A 17,700-nucleotide genomic window follows, 5' to 3' on the forward strand; every position below is an offset into this window, starting at 1 on the left:
GGGGACAGCCAGGGGGGTTGGGCTCTGCTCCCAGGGAACAGGGACAGGAGAAGGGGGAACAGCCCCAGGCTGGGCCAGGGGAGGTTTTGGCTAGAAATTAGGGAAAATTTCTTCATGGAAAGGGTTGTCTTGCCCTGGCACTCCTGCCCAGGGCACTGGTAGAGTCCCCAGGCCCGGAGGTGTGTGGATGTGGCACCTGGGGACAAGGGTCTGTAGTGGCCTTGGCAGTGCTGGGGGCAGGGTTGGACTCGGTGTTCTTGGAGGGTCTTTCCAAACTGAATGATTCTGTGATCAATAACAAGGCTTCACTGAATTTTAAAAAGCCCTTTATTTTTGATCTCAAGGCTTATAAAAACTGTTACTCAAACCCAAAATGTTTAAAACTTTACATATGTACAATATGAGAAATAAATTATGCTTTAAGTCATACAAAAACCACAATATACAAATAGGGCTTTGAAAGTTCTCTAAGTATGGCATGGCAACAAGTCACAGATACTTACCAAAGGCTTCAGTTATCAAAGTCTTTTCATAAAACCATGAAAAAAATATATCCCCAAATGTGCTTGCTTTGGTTGGAGTGAAGCTCTACAAAAACTGAAGAGATTTGCAGGCCTCAGAAGGACTTGCTAAGACTTCAGAACTCAGTGCACCACCTGGCAACACCATTTTTGAGACTGCCTTTCTGCATGCCAAAAGCTCAAGGTTTATACCAATTCTCCTTCCAGGAAAAAAAAAAAAAAAAAAAAAGGAAAGAAAGAAAAAAGCAAGCAACCAAAACAAAACCTATTTCACCAACTGACAAGGTCCACTCTGCTGTAGCAAACAGGACAGCTGTAGAGTCTGTCCAACTCAAAGCAAAGCCATGATCACCTGGGACCAGGGAATCCAAACGGGGTGTTGTGACAGTCGAGGGCAGGATGTTTGGCACTTTACTCAAAAATAAGGTCTTAATTATGCATTGGCACTACAACCGCTTCTGAGCAGAGGGGAGCACGTTCTCAGCAGTTAAGAGGAGTGGTGCAAAGCTCTCCTGAGGCAGCAGGGTGCAAGCCTTCCTCCATCCCCGTGGTCAGTGCAAGGGCAGCTGCCCTCGGCCCCTCAAAAAGGGATCTGCACGTGGGACTGGGCAGCCCCACTGCGGACACTGACCAGGCAGAGAGGGGCGGCTGCCGCCACCACCTGCACTGTGTCCTGCCCCAGGCACAGGGAGGACAGAGCTCTGCCTTCTTACCAGGCCATATGTCAGGCAAATAGACATTTCAGTGTCAGAACGGATTATTTTTAAGGCAAGCAAAGGACAGCTTGGAAGTTAAGTGGCATTGTGCTTATCCCCAGACCTTCCCTGGACAACCCCACGCACCTGACCTGCGCTGGTCTCACCTTCCCGCAGCCCACAGTGCTACAGGACCATGGTAACTCCTACCCTGGGCGCTAATTTGTTCTTTTCAGCTCTGTCACCCACAGTCTGACGGGCAGTTAGCATGGTTGTTTGTCTTAACTCCATTGGCAGGTAGACCAGAAGATCATTGCTGAGGTCTCAGCCTGTGAAGATCTCATCCATAGTCCTGGTTAATGGGAGCAGGGAAGGGAAAACGCAGCGTGTAACAGGTCAGGGTAAGGTTAAATGCACAAACCAGGCTCCTTGGGAAAGGGAATACGGAGTTTTAGTTATTCTAGGTCTAGGACCACGGTTCATCAATTGCTTCTCAGTTTCTTGCATCCAATCCAAGATGTTTTCTCCTGAAGAGCTAGTTTCTTTAAGTGCTACCAAGCCAGGTTTCTCCCAGAGCATCTTGCCACCTGCGTGGTCTTCATGCACCTAGGTTGCTTGGTTGTGAGTCTTTAGGGAAGCCTTCAGAGCAGATTTGAGACAGATCTGGGGAAAACAGAGAGCAAAAGAGACACCTAGTTAAATGCAGAAGTTAGGAGGTGTAATGAAGAATTTCTAAGAACTCATGGATTTGCAAGGACAGGTTTGGACAGCACAGGCTGGTGTTTTATTCTATCAAAGCTGCACTTTGCCCAGTAGCTGCTCAGTGAGAGCCTGCAGCAGATATTATGCAGACTGCAAGCAGAAATTACCCAGCTTGAGCCAGACCCTGCCTGTGCAGCTCCACTCGGGATGGACAGATGTTCACAGGCTCACTCTCCAAGGAGAGAACTACAACACTGCACTGACTCTGCAGGAACAGAGATCTGAACAGCGAGTAATCACTCATGATTTCTGGGAGGAAAGATCACTTCCTAGGGAAAAAAAATGATGTGCTGGAGCTGAGCTCAGCTCCTCTGCCTCGTGCACAAGCTGCACCGCACGAGCAAGCAGGAAGGGCACATGTGCCAGCAATCCTGTTTTATGGGGTTTACCAAGTAGCATATCAAAGCAGCCTTTTATCGTACCTGCAGGAATGTTTACTCAATCTTTTGAGACTTGTGGCAGAGCAACAAGTTTTTGCACAGGGGTTTCATTCACAGAATTGCTTGCTACCATGCACAGCACAGCTTTCTGGTTTCTGCCAAACCTGGAATGGGACCAGCTCGCATTTCTGAGCCGAGTTCTGCTGCCCAGGAGGGCCCGTGCAAAGCTCGACTTCCAGGCGGCTCTGCTAGCCCTAACAAGCACTTTGTCCTCTGGATTAGAAGTGACAAAGCTCCAAGTCTACAAACTGAAATTTAAGAGAGGGCAAAAGGCTGGGCTGAATCCAAAGGAAAGTATCATTCAGTCAAATGAACAGGAATTCATTAGAAAACATGCCTGGAGGCATCCGAGGCAATCAGGTTGTCACTGCTGGGACCAGACTTTCTGGAAGTCATGCTCTGAGGATTGTTCTGTGCATCTGGGAAGTCCCCCAGAGGTTAAGCAAGGCTGAGCTGCTTTGGCAGGGACAGAGTTGGCACTGTCCTGAAGCAGAGGAGATCGGCAGGCCTGGAGGTGAAGCTCCAGGAATCAGGGCCGTAACACCTTGGCAAGTCCTCACCTGTGTCTTCCTCATGCAGCTGAGCTCAGACTTTAACCAAGCGATTTCTCAGTAAGCTCAAGGTCTTCCACCAGACTGGAAAGATCTTTGAGGCACTGCCCTGCACTCCTCCCAGCTTCCCCCTGTTTTACCTGCACTCCTCCCAGCTTCCCCCTGTTTTACAGGGCGCTTAATAGATGACTCTTAGTTACCTTTCCACTATCGCACAGATCTGGGGCACTGGTGGCACCTCAGGTAAGCACCTGCCACAATTAGGAGCGAGGACTGTGATACACCGGTTTGTCAGTAAATGTGTAAAGGCACAAGGTGACAATCCAAGGTCAGAAGGGAGGATAATATCACCTATTTGGCAGCATATATAGCATGCATGAAAATGAAGTCTGATGGCTGTGAATCTTAGGCTAGAATTCCTTATCTTTTTTGAAAGAAAAAGTGGTTTCAGGAGTCTTAGGGAAAAAAAAAAAAAAAGGATCCTACTCATCCCAGCCAAGCCACATGAATCATTCAGAATTTCTCTTGACTAAATTCCATACCTTTTCTGCCATTCCTCTGTGCACTTCACAAACCAGAGCTCTTTGCCAGGAGATATACTGGTTAGCTGGGAGTCCTCCACACAGAAAGCAAACCTAGGGGAAGGAGGAATCAGAAGTCAAGGTACTTGCTGTCTCCATGATTAACAAGTAATATGGACTGCAGCTAATTCTAGGGCAAGTTGTTTGATTAGACATCCATCCCACAAAAAACATCTTGATACCCCATCAATGCGTTGAGTGGCTGTTTTATTTTCTACTTCAATATTTTAGCTGGGGATCTTTGCTTTTATACCCCTATGTTCCATAGGTGCCAGGATGCAGAAATACCTGACAGATGACAGGTGATGCTTGTTTAAAGCCCTGAGGAAGGTGGGAAATCATCAGTGCCAACTGCTGCTCTTTGACAGATCTGGGTTACCTTCAGAGCAGCTTTAACAGAAGATGTGGGAACGCCGTGCTATGTGCTTGACAGCTTTAATGATTTTTGGATGCTCAGGTAACTTTCCGTTTGCAGAGAATCATAAAATCAGAGAATGATTTGTGACCTTAAAAATCATCCCTGCCATGGCAGAGAACCTTCCACTAGAATTCTGTGGTCAATTCTATGATCCAGGGATATGGGTTGGGTTTGGAAAGGCCCTTAAGAATCACCTAGTTGTAACTCCCCCTGCCAGACCCCAGAAAGGAGCAACACAGGGCTTGAGGGGTTGGTGCCACCATGGTACCAGCTGCAGTTTTAGGTCCTGCTGGATGTGCCAAATCAGCACGTTAAGCCTGTAAATAATAGCCATGACCATGATGTTTCAGTGCTTTTGGCGCTCGGTATTTTAAGGCTTCGGGTGAAAATCTAAACCACCTTGAGGCACGTCAATTTAGCCCCCAGTGGACCCCATAGTATCGAAATAAAGCAAAAGAATACCCCCAAATCTGCTCTGTGGTGACTAGTTTTACTTAAAGCACAAGGTTTGTAGCCTTGTGTGGGACAGTAACGTGCTCTCCCACACCATGATAGCTGGGGACACCAAGAATGAAAGGCAGCTCAGGATGCCAACCACACTCAAAACACCAGCTTTTGTTTCCCCTCGGTTCTGGGCTGAGGTTTCAGGTCAGTTCACGTGCAGCCTAGCACAATTATTACCTCTGCTGTGTTTCCCCAGATTTCACACGTATCCGTCTGATGTGGAGCTCCTGGGAGGAATTCATGGGCCTGTACCAGTAGCTCTTCAGCTCTTTCCACAGATCATACCACGACTGAGACGTTCCTTCCCAGGTGAGCTTTATTTTCAGCAGTTCACCCATGTCCTCCTCCGTATAGACCAGGAAGGTGTTCGTAGCATTTAGTCCAATTAGATCAAGCCTGGAAGAGAGGCAGAGACTCGGCATTTTTTCCTTGTGGAAGCGTGCCAGGTGCTCCTTTGTCCCATGCCAGGAATTTAACAGAGCCCCTGCAGCATATCAAGAGCTGCACGTTCAACTGTCACCAGTTAATTACTGATTACACCAACACGAGCTCGGGTAGCTGGCTCCACACGGCGCTTAGCTTGGCCATCCTTCCATAGCTTAAAGGTGGGGTTTGTGCCTGGTCTTTCTTTTGGGAGAGGCTAAATGAGGTCAGCAGTGCCTCCAGAGACATTTCAGACTACATCCAAATGGTGGAGGGGAAAAGCAAAGCAACCAACTAAAAAAAAAAAAAAACAAACAAACAAAAAAAAAAAACCAAAAAAAAAACCCCAAACAAAAAAAACCACCCCCCCAAAAAAAGCAATGAGCCATGGAGGCTAACATGGGACTGGACACATGGAAATGTTCTCAGTTCATCCAGTAATAAATTATAATTAAGCTACTGAATGAAAAGCTTTTCTGAAAGGTGATGAAGTGAGGCTGCTAGGCTGGAATGCAATGCCAGTGTTAGCAGAGGAAAAAGAATGCTGCCGTCCCGTGTAGTCCCTGTGGCCTTCTTGCTTAGGTAAAAACACTAAAGGCGGATGACTTACATTTCCAAGGAGAGGGGCTCGGAGTCTCCGTTGGTGCCGTGGAGGGTGACAGAGAAGGTGGGATCAACGGCTCCCAAGCCCTTATAGCTGAAGACGTGCATTTTCATCTGGTAGTGGTAGACTGGAGAGAAAGGGGAGAGCAGAGATGGGACCAGCTGTGCTGGAACAAACATCGCTCCACACTTCTCTGCGTGAAATAGTGTTGGCTAGCAAAGACCAGACCCTTCCTTTAGCGGGACAGCACTGATCACTTTTTCCTGCCCTTACTGTTAACAAATTTTACACAACAGCAGCAGGCCCACTCTGGGGACAGCTCCCCAGCCCTTACGCTGCTCTGAGGCTGAGTTCTGCAAGCGTGGCCGGCGAACTGCAGCCCTGCCCAAAAGGCAGAGTGTTGGTGTGGGTTGATTCCACAGGGAAGAAGGAGCGCAGTGCAGCCGGGTGCCAGCGGAACACCGACGGCCGGAGCTGCACGGCTTCGGGGCGATGCTGCTCCTCCGCCTCTGCACCCTTCCCGACACGGACCCTGCTCCCACAGCGAGGCCGGGCTCCTCTGGGGAGGGGAGGTGTACCTTTGAAGGGCATGTCAGCCCTGGTTTTCAGGTACATCTTGCTGTTCCTCTTGTGCCGGATCCTGCGGGCGTTGTAGCCGATGCCGTTGCAGCGGTTCTTGCGGCAGCTCAGGCAGATGCCCTTCTTGAAGCGGCTGGAATCGGTGCACTGAAAGGCGAAGCTCTGCTTGTCCTGGTTCACCAGGGAGTCCACGAAGAGGTGCACAGACCGCTCGTGCTCACATTTAACAACTTCACCGATTGCTGGAGAGGCAGAGTTGCAGGGGATACACTTGGTTTATGCAGCTGTCACCCACAAGATAAAGCGAGCTGTGCCTTTCTGCAGCCCAGCATGAGCTGAGTGCAGCAAAACTTGGACAGTTTTCCAACAGCAGCAATTCAGGAGGTTAGTTTGGGAGATGCTGACTTAGTCCCTCCCATGAAGAGCTTTAAGCGGATCCTGGTCCCATCATAAGACCACAGATTATGATCAGGAACGAGAATGTGCTTCAGAGTTAAAAGCAGCTAACATTTCTAGCAACTATCTCCAGTAGTACAGACATTTTAGAAGGAAACAATGGCCTTTCTTTGCTTTTATAAAAAAAGATCATGCCCCAGCACCAACCCAAGTCTATATGTGAGAAATCCACACTGACCAGAGGCAGAAGGTAAAGAGAACTTACTCCCATAGGCAATGGCTCCCAAGACATCACTTAGGCCACAGCCAGGCTGGAAGTCTCCCCCGTTGGGGTAGATGTCAATGTGGCCCACAGGCATCTGGATGCCAATGCTAACACCCAGTGTTTCCCTGGTGTAGGTGTGAAGGACATCCACAAAGTTGGCGTCATCGGGGGAGAGGCGCCTGCTGGGGTCCACTCCTTCAAACATGGGGCCAGCAGGATCCAAGCCTGGAGTCAGGGGCAGAACAGAATGAGCCAGGTGTGAAATTGGGTATTTCATACAGAATATAGCCAGAAGCCTGCTGCTGGCACGTCTCCTGACCAGCTGATACACAGACAGTCCCAGCCTCATTACTGGTACTGTCCCCCAAGATGTCTTCACCATGGGCTCATTAAGGGGACAGATGAAGATGTCCCGCTCCATTTTTGGGGCAATACAAACCTATCACAGTGCCATGATCAGATTGCCTGTTGGAAGCAAAGAGCCTTCACCAGGTCATGGTGATGAGATGATTTAAGAGGCAGCTCCAAACACCAGAGGAGGTTTAACACCCCAGGGACAGCTGGCAGCCAAAGCTGCCTTGGTGACATTTACTCTGCTTTGCACATAATGAGGGACTAACACAATTTAAGCAGCAGCCAGGAAATCCCTACATCTGAGACCCCGTGACGGGTTTGGGATGCTCTGTTAACCTCTGAGCCTCACCTCCAACCAGAAGCTGCACTCCAGAGCATTTCTACAACTTGACTGTTAGGTGGGGCTTTTTTCCCCGATTAACTAAATACAGGCATTTATTGCTAAGCTCTGCAGAATTCTCATTGCCAGTGTCACATGTAAATCCTTAAAGGAACCCCTTGTACTATGCCCTAAGTTCTCACATGTTGATATCAGCTTTCCTCTGGAGGTGGAAGCAAACTCTTCAGATATTTCCAGAATGAGGGGTTAGAGTTGCTAGATTTCTTTTTTTTTTTTTTTTTTTAAATCAGACATCCTGTTGGAGAAACAGCACCCAATAGCTCTCACTTGCACTAGTTCATGAGCTATAATTACAAAAACACTATCACTCAGAGGAATAGAATTTAGATGGTAAGAGCTTGAGCTGGACTTGTTTCGAACCCACATTTAAATTCAACTAAACCCAGGACCAGTCTGTCCTGGGTCAGGTTTTTTCATTGAAGCCCGGCTATAACTGATGTGAAGAGACCCGCACTTTCCACTGCTGCCACAACTAGAAAGCTTGTCGTTTCTTGAAGAGTGACACCGAAACAACGTTGTAACAACACAGGAAACGAGCCTCTTCGGGGAAATGCACTGCCGGAAAGGACAGAGGAGAGATATGCTGCTCAAAAAGCCACTTGCCTGTAATTCTGCCTATAGTGCCACGGACGTGGTTACCAGCAAAGCCAGCCACATGGGCACCCAGGCTGTACCCAATCAGGTGCACATTCTCAAGCTTGAAGAGGGGGTTTTCCTGCAAGGAGAAGAAAATATGAGAGTTTGATCCCCTGTCTTTCAGTGCATCTGGTGCTCCTTCTGTCTGCAGTCCAGTTCCAAGAAGAGATTGGACGGAGGGGGCAGATAAGCATGCTTCATTCTGTATCTCATCAAGACTACCGGCACGGTTCGGATGGCACTTGTGGTTTGCACGTGTTCCAGCCCCAATTACGATATCCTTTATCATAAAGAATAAAACTTTCCCCTGGAAGCTGCCAGCAGACTCAGCACGGGCCGTGGCCTCAGGTGCCAAGTGCAGCACCATGGACCTCTCCTTGTCCTTCCCCGCCCTCCCAGCGCCGGCTCTGAGCGCCCGGCTCCCGAGTCCACATCGCTCAGGCAGCACTCCCAAATCCGAGCTGCACTTCAGCACCGCTGACCCGAGCACGCTGCGAGGCAGCATCTCCAGGGAGGCAGGGCAGCAGCGCTGCAGCTGTGAGCCGTCACCCGGCCAAGCCCTGGGCTGGGTGTTACAGCACAGCCTGCCCCGCTGGTGAGCCTTGGAGCTGGTGAACGCTCGGCAGCCTTGTGCAACAGTCCCCTCACCCAGCATTACAACAGAGGCTGCTCTCAGCTTGCACTACCTGTAACCAGTCAAGCAACCTCGCTATGGTTTTTCCAACAATCCGCGTGTTGTTCACGGCGTCGGTGTAGAGCTGGTGGGCAAGAGGGAGCCAGTCCACCACGACCACGTTGGCATCCTTCTCCCTCTCCTGCAGAGCGGACACCAAGCTGTCAAGCCAGGTTTCGAACATGCCACTCATCTAGAAAGAGATTCAGGCGTCAGTTTGCAGCTTGCAGGACCAAGATGACACATCCACAGTAAAGCTATTTGCACGTCATTTACATATGCTGCTCCAGCTGCATGCTGCTCCTCTGCAAGCCCCATTACCTCTCAGCGATGCAGTAAGAGCATGCATGCAATGGAGTAAGAAAAACAGGTTTTGAGAGACTCTGGCTGTAATTACCCAGTTGCCTTTTAGGGCAGGAGGGAGAGGCTTTCGTTACGTGCCACCTTATCTCACTTTTTCTCAAGAGTTTCAGAAATTCTGATGGATTGCAAAATTATTCGCCAGACCTGGCAGCGCGGTTTGTGTAAGCCCTGGCAGGGCTGATAAGTCCCCTTGTGCCACGCACTCGGCCTCATCAAACGCAGAATTAAAAAGCTTGATAAAGTCTGCGTGCCCTCTTGTCTCTTTATCAAGGAGACCACGTAGCAGACATCAGGGCTGGGCACTCAGCTACAATTACACACGCCTGTCAAGTCAAGTGTCACACTCGTAGTGGTCAGTCAGTCGGATTTTAGTGCTGTGTTCACGTTATACAGCTATGAGGTGATCTTGAGCAGTTATGAATGAGTTGGGTAATTTCAGAGCTCCTAAGTCTGATCCCAAACACTTTGCTGCAGAGATCTCAATACAGGTGCATCTTTTAAGAGATCATTGTACTCAGAACATGAAGAATTTTCTCAAATTGCCATATTCAGAAAATTCTAGAATGGTTTGGGGTAGGAAAGGACCTTAAAGTTTATCTAGTTTGAACTTCCCTGCCACGGACAGAGATATCTTCCACTAGACAAAGCTGTTCAAAGAGCCATCCAGCCCAGCCTTGAACACCTTCAGGGATGAGGAAGTCAAATAAATTCCTGAAAATATATATTCTGGAGACACAGCACATTCGCAGGGCAGTTAGCTCTCTCTGAGCGGGCAGACTAAGCATTGCCCGGGATTCTTCACACTTACCGTCCAGCCATGGATGATGAAGAAGGTTTTGGCCGTCACGTTGAACTTGCAGTCCTCCAGGCACTGGTGCTGGCCGATGGTGAGCGTGCACCCATCCTCACCGGCGTCCGGCGAGGAGCGGAGACCGAACTTCACCCGCGCCTTCTGCGCCGGCACACGCTCCGCGCTGCCATCTGCGAGCCGGCGGGAGAGAAGGGTCAGCACAGCGCCTCGGAACCCGCCTTCCCCGCCAGGGCACGAACCCGCTCCGAGGCTCCCCCGGTCCCGCGTGGGACCGCGCTCACCCACCTCCGGCCGCGGGCAGAGCCTCCTCCGCGCCCCGCGCCGCCATGCAGCAGGACACGGCGCTGCACAGCAGGAGGAAGATTCTCCTCATGGCTCGGGAGCACGGCCGGGCAGAGGGCTGGAGCAGGGAAGGGATGAATGGATGGACGCGCGCTCGCACGGACGCGCGGCGGCGGCGGCGCCGCTTTAAGCGTGGCACCATGGGGCGGGGCCGGCCTGCCGCTCCCATTGGTCACGCCTCCCGTGACGTCACGAGCGGTATGAATGGGAGGCCACGCCCCGTGTGGGAGGGGGTCTCCGGGGGTCCCCACTGCTGAGACCCGCGGGGACACAGGGGACAACGTGGAGGGCTTGGTGGCAGTCACAGTGTACCCAGCGCTGAAACCCCCGGGGACACAGGGGACATGTGAGGGATTTGGTGGCGGTCACAGTGTACCCAGCGCTGACACCCCCAGGGACACAGGGGACATGTGAGGGATTTGGTGGGAGTCGCAGTGTACCCAGTGCTGACACCCCCAGGGACACAGGGGACACGTGGGGGGCTTGGTGGCAGTGAGAGTCCCCAGCGCTGACACCCCCAGGGACACAGGGGACATGTGAGGGATTTGGTGGCAGTCACAGTGTACCCAGCGCTGACACCCCCGGGGACACAGGGGACATGTGAGGGATTTGGTGGCAGTCACAGTGTACCCAGCGCTGAAACCCCCGGGGACACAGGGGACAACGTAGAGGGCCTGGTGGCAGTCACAGTGTACCCAGCGCTGACACCCCCAGGGACACAGGGGACATGTGAGGGATTTGGTGGCAGTCACAGGAGGTCCCCAGCGCTGACACCCCCAGGGACACAGGGGACACGTGGGGGGCTTGGTGGCAGTGAGAGTCCCCAGCGCTGACACCCCCAGGGACACAGGGGACATGCGAGGGATTTGGTGGCAGTCAGTGTACCAGCGCTGACACCCCCGGGGACACAGGGGACACACAGCCCGGCATGGGGAACTGGCGGGCATTTTGGGAGTGGGGCTCACTGCTCCTGACACCCTCATGCTGCGGTTCCCAACCCACATGCCTGTGGGGTCTGTGTTTTCCGTCTCCAACCACGGGAACCCCCAGAACTTTGCCACTTGGGCTCTCTGGACCTAACGGGCACAAGAGCTTCCCGAAGGGCATTGCCCGACTTGCAGGCCACCACCTTCTGCAGTACGTTATCAATACCGTAAATAATCTTGAACTCAAAAATTAACCACTTATTTCTACTTTTTTTTATTACCTGTGTATTTGCCAGTTAATGATGTGCGACAAGTTATCTCACTTTGTACTGCTGCTGTCTCACCCCACTGTGTGAGAAGAGATCATGCTCTGGGGACACATGATTTCCCGCTCTCTTTTTCATCAGCCCCATGGCTCCTCTTCCTCTCCAAACTCACAAAAGAAAGCAAGGAGAAGGCGCCAGGGTAAAGGAAAAAAGGTATAGGCAAATGATGGGCAAAGATGAGGAGTGTGTCCCACCCTTAAGGTGAAGGGAGCACCCAGGACGCTCATGGTCGAAAAGAAAGACAAAAATCAGAGGATCTGCAGAAACTTAAAAAGTTTTGTTAGAAAATTGCATGCTTGGCATGGAAATTGGTGTGTTTGTCCCTGATTTTCTCATATAAGCATGAGGGAAGGGATGGAAGGGATGGAAGGGAGGGAAGGGAGGGAAAGGATGGAAGGGATGGAAGGGATGGAAGGGATGGAAGGGATAGAAGGGAGGGAGGGGAAGGAAGGGAGGGAGGGAGGGAGGGAGGGAGGGAGGGAGGGAGGGAGGAAGGAAGGAAGGAAGGAAGGAAGGAAGGAAGGGAGGGAGGAAGGAAGGAAGGAAGGAAGGAAGGAAGGAAGGAAGGAAGGAAGGAAGGAAGGAAGGAAGGAAGGAAGGAAGGAAGGAAGGAAGGAAGGAAGGAAGGAAGGAAGGAAGGAAGGAAGGAAGGAAGGAAGGAAGGAAGGAAGGAAGGAAGGAAGGAAGGAAGGAAGGAAGGAAGGAAGGAAGGAAGGAAGGAAGGAAGGAAGGAAGGAAGGAAGGAAGGAAGGAAGGAAGGAAGGAAGGAAGGAAGGAAGATAATGCACATCATGCAAAATCACACACAGGAAGTGCTTTAGCCCTCACCAGTAGATACAAATGGAGAGGATAAATCTGACTTTCTGGCAGTGCTCTCTCAGGGTACCCAGTTTGTACCACACATCTCTGTGAGCTCTCCTCCCCTCCTGACTCCTTGTGGATCAGCCATTGGACTAGATGGTCATTGTAGGTCACTTCCAACTGAAAGATTCTATTCTATTCTATTCTATTCTATTCTATTCTATTCTATTCTATTCTATTCTATTCTATTCATTTCATTTCATTTCATTTCATTTCATTTCATTTCATTTCATTTCATTTCATTTCATTTCTTCTCTTATGTGTGACAAGTTCTGACTGGGGACTGCTGCTCCTCTCCTCTTCGAGGATCATTCCTAGAACCTCTTAATTTCTAACTCTGCAGGATGAATACATGTTCTGGGATCTCCTCAAGCATGTCCTGTTTCCAGAGGCTGGAGATGATGCTCATGCTCCTCAGGGAGCGTGGGACTGAGCAGAATGTCCTGAGGACGCAGCCTCTCCTCTGCAGCTGTGTGGTCCCTCTAGAGGAGCAGCATCCTGACAGCACTGACCTAAATCAGAAAGGACCTAAATTTCTCAGCTGCTGTCCACTACTGGACTTACTCCTGCAGGAAATGAATCAGCCAAGCCTCGTCACCAAACACCTCATCATTTAAAAAATTTCTGATGCCAACAAACCCCCTCCAGACTGCTGACCACCACGACATTACCGTGGTTTAACCACGAGGTCTTCTCATTCTCCCTCTGCTGTCTCCTGCTATTGTAAAACTCCTGCTTTTGTTTGTGCAGCTCCAGGCTCTGGAGTTGGGGAGGGGAGTCCTGGCCTTTGCCTCTGGCTTCCAAGAGTGACAGTAGCAGTGAGAATAGCTTAGCAACAGCAAGGAAAATGTGCATCAAAATAATTCCTGGCTGCTTTGGCTGAAAGGTGATGATCTCCTGGGGAGATGCTCAGGGTCTGTTGTGATGGGAGTCGTATCAACTCACGGAGTGTGGCTCGGCACTGACCTCTCTGTAACCCTCCTGGCCTGGGGGGAAGGAGGTTCCCACCCAGAGCTGCTCAGAAAATAGCGGTTCGTTAAGCCAAGTAATTCTAAGGAAATATTCCTAGTTTTGATGAGTTTTTCACCAGGAAAGATTTCATGGCTCCCAGATGGAATTTCTGGATACTGTAGTAAGTAATAAATAATAAACCTGGGTGAAATGGACAGGAATCCACTTTAAAAGACATGGAAGCTCGAGAGTCACAGCGCCTGTAGGGATGTTGGAGGCTTTACCACAGCAGCTGGTATGACGGGCGCAATGCCCGTGGAGGTAGTGGCTGTTCTTGAAGGTGTCTCTCTGGCTCTCTTCCTCTCTCCCTGGCTCCATTCCTATGTGATTTCCTAAAGGTCTCAGTTCAGTCCAAAAGCAGAAGAGGAATGTTTTTGAAATTATGAGTGTTTTTATAGGAAATAGAAAAAAATGTTCTGCTCAGCTGTAATCACAAGCTCTTTGCAGGTGGGTGCCGGGTGGCTGAGTCTGGTTTCTTCTTCAGCACCAGACATGGTGAGTCACAGCAGAGTCATGAAATGTGGAGGTAGAAGGTACATGAGAGGAGTCAAGCTTCTTTTAATAGCAAAAAGCTAAAATCAGTACGATATGTAAATTAAGATGCCCAAATATTTAAAAGTCTGAAGTCTACTGGTGCTCTCCAGCAAGGACTAGACAAGTTTTACAGCAGCAGCATTTAATTTGAGAAATTATCACAACCATGCATCCACCACAGAGACAGTTCCAATGTTATGTACAAGAAGAACATCTCAAACCTGGGTTATGGTCTGTGTCTTCTGCAAGAGCTCAGCATCCCTGACAGAAATGACTTCAAGGAAACTGAACTCAGAAGACTTCTGCAAAATAATTGCCATTAATGCCTCTTTTCCCCTCTCTTTAAAATTAGCTTGTAGACACCCTGCAGAAATGGCCACACCATTGAAGAGCTGAGCATTAAAGGAAAAGGGAAAACCCTTCATCACCACACCAGCTCTTTAAAAACCTGTAGAGGTAGAGTAATGCTGGTGTGAGTGGTTCTGGAGATAACAAGGAAAATTAACAGCAGCCCTTTGCATGAACAGCGCTGCCAAGATTGCGTCCCTCATCCTCCCATGGATGACCTGCCCTGCAAAGAGCAGCAGAGAGAGGAGTGGCTGCAGGAGGGATTTGTGCAGTATTCCTGTGCCTAAGATTGCATCCTGTTGTGTTCACATCTCTGGGAAGGCCCAAGTGGAACACTTGTCCACTCCTGTCAGGGAAAAATTGTGACTCCTGGGCTTGTGAGGTGGTAAGTGAAAACCCGAGTCAAAGACGTTCCTATTAAGAATTTCTCATTTGAACAAGCTAAAGAGTGACATCTTGGCTTTAGATCAGATATTCAGTGTCAGGGAGTGCATTTAGAAACTTGAGAATGCTTTACCCACTCTCTGTTCTTCCTGCCTGGTTCTTCCTTTCTCCAAGGAGAGAGGGAGTAGGATTCACAGGATAGGAGGAGGGGAGGGAAAGGGATCTCTCTGTCTCTCTGGGTTTTTGTTGGGTTTTTTGGGTTTTTTTGATTATAAAACAGTTAATATTTTCAATTACAAAACAGGGGCAGTATAATCCACTGGAATTGGTGCTAGTTCCCCACACAGCTCCTTCTGCCTAACTGGTTTCTGAGACGACAGAGGAGGAAAGGGAGAGAACAAGCTGAGAGAGGGAAGGGCTGCTCGGATGGCAGCAACCTCGGGGTGTGCCGAGCTGGGGCAAAGGCCTGGGAAGGACCCCCACTTCAGAGGAGTTGCAGAGCTGACTGCACCGTAAGAGGTCTGAGGTTCTGGAGAGGCAGCTCTCCAGTGAAATATCCTCCTGGATTAATCTCTGTATCACCCTGTGCCTGCTCGGCCCTGTAACTCTCGGTTTGTCATCATCCCATCGCACCACAATTATTTTATGCTTAGTGCTTGCTGCAGAGAGGGGACATACAATTTCTGCGGCACAGTTTCTGCTCTGGATGTTTTTGTTCTGAGAGTGTCCAACTGGGGTGAAAACAGGCTGTGGTATCTTTGTTTCACAGACACTCCTTACCCCACTAAGTTTTCCCTCCCCTACTCAGCCTTTCAAATACATCCCCTCTATGGAGACACTTCACAGGACCAATACTTCATACCCCTGTGTAGGTTTGTTTGCTTACAGAAGAGGCTAATCTCTACCAGGTTATGAAATCAGCTCACATGCTTCAGTGGCCTTACCCACTATTGATATCCTGTTCGATCCCTGTTGAGCTGTCTTTGTTGGAGGTAACCCCTTCTCCTACTCCTTCTAAGCTGATTTCTTAAGCCACCTCATTCAAGTCCCACATCCCCATGGTATTTAGATGTAGTAAAAATGACTGGGGGGAAAATAAATGGCAGCCAGCGAGCCCACTAAACTGTCTGACTATTAATGGTCCTGTTAGTTGCAAATTTACTTTACCACAAAGCCCCCAGCATGTAATCCTTAGATGAATGCCTTTGATTGTGAGGGAATATTTACAGCTGACCCTGCCAGCAGTCTGCAAACCTGCAATGGGCCTCCTGTCCCACATTAAATCCGCTGGCATCTGTTCCTGGGTTCTTATCAAACACATGCTCTGTTGGTGCAGTGTTTGGGCTGTAGTGCTCGCGGATACAGTGGGCCTTGAAGAATAAATCCCCGCATTCCTGAGAAATGCTAATTCTTGTGAACGTTGTCACACAGGGTTACAGTTTGTACCTGTCTCCAGGCATCGCCATCCACTGGGAGGTTTCCAGGAGGCTTTGATCCCTGCTGCCTGCCCCCTCCCCATGGCAGGACCCCCGTCCTGCCTCTGGACCACCCTTTAGCACAGACAAAATTCTTCTTCCTTCTTCAAACTTCTGCCGTTTTCCTGGACGTATATGAGCAACAGGAATGATTTTTACGACGGTTTTTATCTCTCTTCGCCCCTGCCCATGTCTTGCATGCGTCCCTGGGTCGCTGTGAGACCCTCAAGTGATCTTGCCCTCCCTTAGCCCCAGCATGGCTGTGCAGGAGCCCAGGCTGGAAGCCAGAGAAAGCTGTGTGTGTCCTGACGCCTGTTTGCTGTGCCCAAGCAGACAAGTGGAATCCAGCTTGTCATTCCCAGCATGTCTCGTGCTCCATGAGACGGATCCAGGCTGCTCGGCTGCTTTGTGTCAGACACAAGGCCCGCTGGTGTGTGGTGGGCATGCTCCATCCACCCTGCAGACAAGGATGCCTTTAGGTCAGTGCTGGGGAACAACGTGTATTTTCTCTCTTCTTATGCTTTTACTCAAAATTCACAGTTTTCCATCCAAACTGGATGAATGCTGAGCATGTCTGGGCTTGAATATGGACTTGGAGCCAAGACCATTGGCAGTGCAGAGGTGTTGTGGGTCAGAGGGATATTTGCTTCTGCTCCTTTCTGAGGTCCTGTTCCGGTGCGATTGGAGAAACATCTCAGAAGTTTCTGATTACTTGAGCCTTCAGCTGGTGGACAGTGAAGCCCCAACAGAGCTTCTGCATCCAGGAAAGAAAAAATACTAAAATAAGAGGAGCCTCAGACTGCTAGAGAGTCCAGAGAGGAGTTGGTAGGGCAGCTGTTTGTTTTAGGGATTGCATATCCTTATCCCAATGCTGTTTCTTCAAATCTGTGGGAATTTTGGCCCAAGTGTGGAGTGGATGTGGTAGTACCACCAGTCAGGTGTACCCAACACTCAGCTGGTCTGCAGTGCCAGCAGAGGCTGTAAGAACTGGCAGAGCAAGCTATTGCCCTCCTGCCCACTGAGATGGGTCTGTAGGATTGGGCAGTGCTCTGGCTTTGGGATTATTTCTGGTAATTAGCAGGTAAAAAATCTTGGAGTTTGGCATTTTTTGCAGAATAATGAGTAAGCTGATATCTCCCTCTTTTCAGAAAACTCTCCAGCTTAATGCCCAAAACAGCTGTCTGGAGGCAGGTTGGAAAGGGCTTGGAGCAACCTCATCTGTGGAGGGTGTCCCTGCTCATGGCAGGGGCTTTGGTAACAGTTGGATTTTTAACTTACAGTAAAACCCATTCTATTACTCTATTACTAATTTTCAACGCTCCTAAATCCACTTTAAACCTACCTCAGGCTTTCAAAACTGATCCTGTAAATCTGGATGGACACCAAACCCATGAAACTCTGAGCATGCCACTCCACTTCCAGAGCCTAGGGGCAAGAAAATGAGTTTTTTATTAAAACTGCTGCTTACTTTAGCAAAGCCCTATAAAAACATAGGGTTTTTTTTCCTCACCATTATT

The 17,700-nt window shown here is 49.7% G+C and overlaps 1 protein-coding gene across 1 annotated transcript; it reads right to left on the minus strand.

The window, feature by feature from the left end:
* Positions 1–310: 310 nt before the first annotated feature.
* On the minus strand, positions 311–10,412 carry LIPG (lipase G, endothelial type). The gene is made up of 10 exons (XM_040089963.1): positions 10,262–10,412; positions 9,974–10,146; positions 8,816–8,995; positions 8,097–8,208; positions 6,740–6,964; positions 6,078–6,320; positions 5,506–5,626; positions 4,650–4,868; positions 3,512–3,604; positions 311–1,879 (listed from the first exon to the last, which is right to left on the minus strand). The coding sequence occupies exons 1-10, from the start codon at positions 10,347–10,349 to the stop codon at positions 1,858–1,860; spliced, it is 1,476 nt and encodes a 491-aa protein (XP_039945897.1). The 5' UTR covers positions 10,350–10,412; the 3' UTR covers positions 311–1,857.
* Positions 10,413–17,700: the final 7,288 nt, after the last annotated feature.

This window comes from Hirundo rustica, chromosome Z (genome assembly GCF_015227805.2).
Source record: "Hirundo rustica isolate bHirRus1 chromosome Z, bHirRus1.pri.v3, whole genome shotgun sequence".
Taxonomy (NCBI): Eukaryota; Metazoa; Chordata; class Aves; order Passeriformes; family Hirundinidae; genus Hirundo; species Hirundo rustica.

Excerpts from the sequence above, each read along its gene's own strand:
- LIPG (XM_040089963.1), bottom strand. The coding sequence starts at position 10,349 with ATGAGGAGAATCTTCCTCCTGCTGTGCAGCGCCGTGTCCTGCTGCATG. Across the intron at positions 5,627-6,077 it reads GGCTGACATGCCCTTCAAAG|TCTACCACTACCAGATGAAA; the intron begins GTACACCTCCCC and ends CTTTCTCTCCAG. Across the intron at positions 4,869-5,505 it reads GAGCCCCTCTCCTTGGAAAT|GCTTGATCTAATTGGACTAA; the intron begins GTAAGTCATCCG and ends CCTCTCTTCCAG.